Source organism: Moschus berezovskii, chromosome 7, assembly GCF_049115385.1.
Source record: "Moschus berezovskii isolate FMDL1 chromosome 7, NW_MosBer_1.0, whole genome shotgun sequence".
Taxonomy (NCBI): domain Eukaryota; kingdom Metazoa; phylum Chordata; class Mammalia; order Artiodactyla; family Moschidae; genus Moschus; species Moschus berezovskii.
The window spans coordinates 22,732,302-22,739,171 of record NC_142466.1 but is presented as its reverse complement, the minus strand read 5'-3'; the positions used below and the strand labels follow the sequence as shown (position 1 = coordinate 22,739,171).

Here is a 6,870-nt window from a genome sequence, read left to right as displayed (position 1 = left end):
TTTCTAGTTGCTTTAGATGTAGAGTTAGGTTATTTAGTTGACTTTTTTCTTGTTTCTTGAGGTGTGCCTGTATTCCTATGAACTTCCCCCTTAGCACTGTATTTACAGTGTCCCAGAGGTTTTGGGTTGTTGTGTTTTCATTTTCATTCATTTCTATGCATATTTTGATGTCTCTTTTGATTTCTTCTATGATTAGTTCATTATTCAGCAGCGTGTTGTGCCCACCAACACAAACAAAAGAAGAAGATATAGGGAATCTACCTGATAAAGAATTTCGAATTTTGATGGTGAAAATGATTCAAAATCTTGAAAGTAAAATGGAGTTACAGATAAATAACCTGGAGAAAAGGATTGAGAAGATGGAAGAAAGATTTAATAAGGACTTAGAGGAAATAAAAAAGAGTCAATATACAATGAATAATGCAATAGATGAGATCAGAAACACTCTGGAGGGAACAAACAGTAGAATAACAGAGGCAGAAGACAGGATAAGCGAACTAGAAGATAGAATTGTAGAAATAAATGAAACAGAGAGGAAAAAAGAAAAACGAATTAAAAGAAATGAGGACAATATTAGAGACCTCTGGGACAATGTTAAACGCTCCAACATTCGAATCATAGGAGTCCCAGAAGAAGAAGACAAAAAGAAAGACCATGAGAGAATACTTGAGGAGATAATAGTTGAAAACTTCCCTAAAATGGGGAAAGAAATAATCACCCAAGTCCAAGAAATCCAGAGAGTCCCCAACAGGATAAACCCAAGGCGGAATACTCCAAGACACATATTAATCAAATTAACAAAGATCAAACACAAAGAACAAATATTAAAAGCAGCAAGGGAAAAGCAGCAAATAACACATAAGGGGATTCCCATAAGGATAACAGCTGATCTTTCAACAGAGACTCTTCAGGCCAGAAGGGAGTGGCAAGATATACTTAAAGTGATGAAAGAAAATACCCTACAGCCCAGATTACTATACCCAGCAAGGATCTCATTCAAATATGAAGGAGAAATCAAAAGCTTTACAGACAAGCAAAAGCTGAGGGAATTCAGCATCACCAAACCAGCTCTCCAACAAATGCTAAAGGATCTTCTATAGACAGGAAACACAGAAAGAGTGTATAAACTTGAACCCAAAGCAATAAAGAAAATGGCTACGGGATCCTACTTTTCAATAATTACCTTAAATGTAAATGGGTTGAATGCCCCAACCAAAAGACAAAGGCTGGCTGAATGGATACAAAAACAAAACCCCCATATATGTTGTCTACAAGAGACCCACCTCAAAACGAGGGACGCATACAGACTGAAAGTGAAGGGCTGGAAAAAGATAGTCCATGCAAATAGAGACCAAAAGAAAGCAGGAGTAGCAATACTCATATCAGATAAAATAGACTTTAAAACAAAGGCTGTGAAACGAGACAAAGAAGGAAACTACATAATGATCAAAGGATCAATCCAAGAAGAAGATATAACAATTATAAATATTTATGCACCTAACATAGGAGCACCGCAATATGTAAGACAATTACTAACAAGTATGAAAGGGGAAATTAACAATAACACAATAATAGTGGGAGATTTTAACACCCCACTTACATCTATGGATAGATCAACTAAACAGAAAATTAACAAGGAAACACAATCTTTAAATGATATAATAGAAGAGTTAGACCTAATAGATATCTATAGGACATTTCACCCCAAAACAATAAATTTCACCTTTTCCTCAAGCGCACACGGAACCTTTTCCAGGATAGATCACATCCTGGGACATAAATCTAGCCTTGGTAAATTCAAAAAAATTGAAATCATTCCAAGCATCTTTTCTGACCACAATGCAGTAAGATTAGATCTCAATTACAGGAGAATAACTGTTAAAAGTGCCAACATATGGAGACTGAACATCACCTAGGCTTTTCAACAGTTGAGGATATTTCATACACCTCTGTAGACAGCCCTGAGCCCTGCCCCAGGTTTTAACAGTGATCCTTTTAAATTTGGTATTCGTCCCCCTGCAAGAAAAGTCTGGCTCAGTGGCTCTCAGCCTTAGTTGCTTATGGAAAATAGGTAAAAAACTTTTATAAAATACTAGTGCCTAAGCTCCAGACTTCCCAGGTGGTGCAGTGGTAAAGAACCCTCCTGCCAGTGTATGAGATGCAGGAAACTAGGGTTCAATTCCTGGGTCAGGAAGGTCGCCTGGAGGAGGAAATGGCAATCGGCTCTAGTATTCGTGCTTGGAAATCCCATGGACAGAGGAACCTGGCGGGCTCCAGTCCATGGAGTCAGAGAGTCAGGCACCACTGAGAAACGGAGCACACACAGGGACTTCTCTAGTGGTCCAGTGGTTGAAAATCTGCTTTGCAGTGCAGGGAAAGCAGGTTCAATCCCTGGTCAGGAAGCCAAGATCTGACATGACACAGAGCAACTAATCTCATGAAGTGTAACTGCTGAGGCTGTGCCCTGCAAGAGAAGATTCCTGTGCGCTGCAACTGAGACCCAATGCAGTCAAATAAATAAAAGACTCAGGTTCTGTTCCTGAGTTCCAGCCAGGGTTCCATCAGTTCAGTTCAGTCACTCAGTTGTGTCTGACTCTTTGTGACCCCATGGACTGCAGCACGCCAGGCCTCCCTGTCCATCACTAACTCCCGGAGTTTACCCAAACTCATGTCCATCGAGTCAGTGATGCCATCCAACCATCTCATCCTCTGTCATCCCCTTCTCCTCCTGCCTTCAATCTTTCCCAGCATCAGGGTCTTTTCCAGTGAGTAAGTTCTTCCCATCAGGTGGCCAAAGGATTGGAGTTTCAGCTTCAACATCAGTCCTTCCAATGAACACTCAGGACTGATCTCCTTTAGGATTAACTTGCAGTCCAAGGGATGCTCAAGAGTCTTCTCCAGCACCACAGTTCAAAAGCATCAATTTTTCAGCGCTCAGCTTTCTTCACAGTCCAACTCTCACATCCATACGTGACCACGGGAAAAACCATAGCCTTGACTAGACGGACCTTTGTCTGCAAAGTGATGTCTCTGCTTTTTAATATGTTGTCTAGGTTGGTCATAACTTTTCTTTTTTTAAAATTAATTTTAATTGGAGGCTAGTTACTTTACAATATTGTAGTGGTTTTGCCAAACATCGACATGAATCAGCCACGGGTGCACATGTGTTCCCCATCCAGAACCCCCCTCCCACATCCCCCCCACCCATCCTCCAGGGTCAAGCTACCAACGGTATTTTTCAGAGCACTATAACAAATAATTTCACAATTTGTATGGAAATACAGAAAACCTCGAATGGTCATAACTCTTCTTGAAAGGAGTAAGCGTCTTTTAATTTTATGGCTGCAGTCACCATCTGCAGTGATTTTGGGTTCCATCAGTGGCTCTCAATTAAGGGCGACTTTTGCCCTCCTGGGGACATTTGGCAATGTCTGGAGACATTTTTGGTTGTCATAACTGGGAGGGTGTTACTGGCATCTAGTGAGTGGAAGTCAGGACTGCTGCTGAGTATACTGTAGTGCACAGGACTTCCCAGGTGGCTTAGTGGTAAAGAATCTGCCTCCAGTGCAGGAGACACAAGAGACAAGGGTACAATCCCCAGATCCGGAAGATCCCCTGGAGGAGGACATGGCAAACCACTCCCGTGTTCTTGCCTGGAAAGTTCCATGGATAGAGGAGCCTGGCAGAGTACTGTCCATGGGGTGGCAAAGAGTTTGACACGACTGAGCGCGTGGGTCACAATGCATAGGACAGCCCTCCACATCTATGATCCGGCCCAAAATGTCAAAAATGCCAAGGTTTAGAAACTCTGATCTGTTTCATAAAACAGGGGAGATAGACCTGATTCAAAACGAGCCTGTGTTAAGTGAGCGGCTTTCTCTAGGATAGAAAGCGGTGACGTTGAAAGGACTCTTGTATTCCGGCGCCTCCACTCCGTCGCCCGCGGGTCTCCTGTGTGTGCAATGGACGGCATCGTTCCAGACATAGCAGTTGGTACAAAGCGGGGATCTGACGAGCTCTTCTCTGCCTGTGTCACTAATGGACCCTTTATCATGAGCGGCACCTCGGCGTCCACAGCAAATGGAAATGACAGCAAGAAGTTCAAGGGGGACAGCAGGAGTGCGGGCGTGCCCTCCAGGGTGATCCACATCCACAAGCTGCCTAGCGACGTCACCAAGGGGGAGGTCATTTCCCTGGGGCTGCTCTTCGGAAAGGTCACCAATCTCCTGATGCTGAAAGGGAAGAACCAGGCCTTCATTGAGATGCACACAGAAGAGGCCGCCAACACCATGGTGATGCCTGTGTTGCGTGGCCAGCCCATCTACATCCCGTTCTCCAACCACAAGAAGCTCAAGACAGAGAGCTCCCCTAACCAGGTGCGGGCCCAGGCTGTAAACTCAGTCCAGTCAGGAAACCTGGCCCTGGCAGCCTCGGCCATGGCGGTGGACGCAGGCATGGCCATGGCCGGCCAGAGCCCGGTGCTTAGTATCATCGTGGAGAACCTCTTCTACCCAGTGACCCTGGACGTGCTGCACCAGATCTTCTCCAAGTTCGGCACCATTCTTAAGATCATCACCTTCACCAAGAACAACCAGTTCTAGGCATTGCTGCAATACGCTGACCCCGTGAGCGCCCAGCACGCCAAGCTGTCGTTGGATGGCCAGAACATCTACAACGCATGCTGCACACTGTGCATTGACTTCTCCAAGCTCACCAGCCTAAACGTCAAGTACAACAATGACAAGAGCCGTGACTACACGCGCCCTGACCTGCCATCCGGTGACAGCCAGCCCTCACTGGACCAGACCATGGCTGCTGCATTTGGTGTGCCTGGTATAATGTCAGCCTCTCCGTATGCAGGAGCTGGTTTCCCTCCCACCTTTGCAATTCCTCAAGCCGCAGGTCTCTCTGTCCCTAATGTGCATGGGGCTTTGGCTCCTCTGGCTATTCCATTGGCGGTGGCAGCAGCAGCGGCAGCAGGCCGGATCGCTATCCCAGCCCTGGCGGGGGCAGGCAACTCTGTCCTGCTGGTCAGCAATCTCAACCCCGAGAGAGTCACACCCCAAAGTCTCTTTATTCTTTTCGGTGTGTACAGAGATGTGCAGCGCGTGAAGGTCCTGTTCAACAAGAAGGAGAACGCCCTGGTGCAGATGGCCGATGGGAGCCAGGCCCAGCTGGCCATGAGCCACCTCAGTGGGCACAAGCTGCATGGAAAGTCAGTGCTCATCACATTCTCTAAGCATCAGAGTGTGCAGCTGCCCCGCGAGGGCCAGGAGGACCAGGGCCTGACCAAGGACTATGGAAACTCGCCCCTGCACCGCTTCAAGAAGCCTGGCTCCAAGAACTTCCAGAACATCTTCCCACCCTCGGCCACTCTGCACCTCTCCAACATCCCACCCTCCATCTCTGAGGATGACCTCAAGATTCTTTTCTCCAGTAACGGCGGGATCGTCAGAGGGTTCAAGTTCTTCCAGAAGGACCGCAAGATGGCGCTGATCCAGATGGGCTCCGTGGAGGAGGTCATCCAGGCGCTCATCGACCTGCACAACCACGACCTGGGTGAGAACCACCACCTGCGGGTGTCCTTCTCCAAGTCCACCATCTAGGCTGCCACCCAGGACCAGCCTGCCGGGCACCCGGCAACAACTTCCATCATTCCAGATAAAAAGCCACTTTAAAAAGCAGCTGAAGTGACCTTAAAAGACCAGAGATTTTATTTTTTTAAAAGAGAAATCAGTTTACCTGTTTTTAAGAGAAATTAAGTCTAATTTACTTGCTCACCTTGGGGAGGTGGGGTGCCAGCCTCAGGCTCTTGGTGACGGCGGACGGCACCACCCGCCTGGCCCCTGCCCGTGCCTCCTGCCGCCTGCAGGGCGGGCGCTCCTAAACCCCAACTTGGCTTTCTTGTGCCTTAAACCCACTGCTCTGGTAGGGCTTGCGGGGTCAGCCTCCCCTGGGATCATGTGCCTGGTGTGGTGGGGGGCTGTGGCCGCCACCCAATCCTTTAATCAAGTGTGTGATTCTCCCCCAGCCTTGGGGCCTCCCCGGCCCCTTCCCTGTTGCTTCTTCAGCTTTGTTTTCACTGTAATCTCTGTATTATGCTTCGATGCAGCTGCAGACACCTGTGCCTAGCAATATTTCCAGTTGACCAGATATTCTAATCTTTTTCATTTATATGCAAAAGAAATAGTTTTAAGTAACTTTTTATGTAGCAAAATGATAAAAATGGTATGAGTGTAACCTAAACTTTCTCTTGTGGTATGACCTTATATACTGTACTTTTATTTTATTCCTTGTCATTGAGTCGCAGGGCAGGATCTAGTTTCCAGGGCAGACACAGCGGGGCCGGCATCTGCCGCCCTATGCCTTACTCACACCTGACTGTCCTTTCTCTGAGGACAAGTGCTCTTCAACTTTCAGGGTTTCTTTTTTTCCTACAAATTTTGGACCCAAGTTTTGTTTCTGTTTTTTTCCTGCCTCTAATGCTGGGACCCCAGGAGGTGGGGCAGCAGCCCTCCCCTCCAGTCTTCATGCCTCGTCCTGCACTCACGGGTCCAAGGGGTGCCCCGCACGCAGGCCTCTGCTGGCCGGCCCTCACTTGGGGCCTGGGCCTCAAGTTTCCATGTCGGGGTGGAACAAGGGTGTAAATATTTATAATTTTTTATACCTGTTGTAAGACGTGAGGGGCAGCAAATGCGGTTTTTTATGGTGACACAGATGTATATTTTGATAACAGCAATTACAGGCTCAGTATTGTAAGGAGCACGGCAAGCCCCGCCCGCTGCCGGCTTGTAATGCAGAGAGAACTGAATTAAAGCGATTTTATAACAAAAAAAAAAAAAAGAAAGAACTCTTGTAATTTAAGGGTTA

The 6,870-nt window shown here is 46.9% G+C and overlaps 1 protein-coding gene across 1 annotated transcript; it reads left to right on the top strand.

Moving 5' to 3' along the window:
- Window positions 1–3,627: 3,627 nt before the first annotated feature.
- On the top strand, window positions 3,628–6,143 carry LOC129557522 (polypyrimidine tract-binding protein 1-like). Its single transcript, XM_088837865.1, is given in 2 exon segments — window positions 3,628–4,824; window positions 4,903–6,143. Coding segments are annotated over 2 exon segments (1,566 nt in total). The 5' UTR covers window positions 3,628–3,962; the 3' UTR covers window positions 5,607–6,143.
- The last annotated feature ends 727 nt before the right edge of the window (window positions 6,144–6,870 follow it).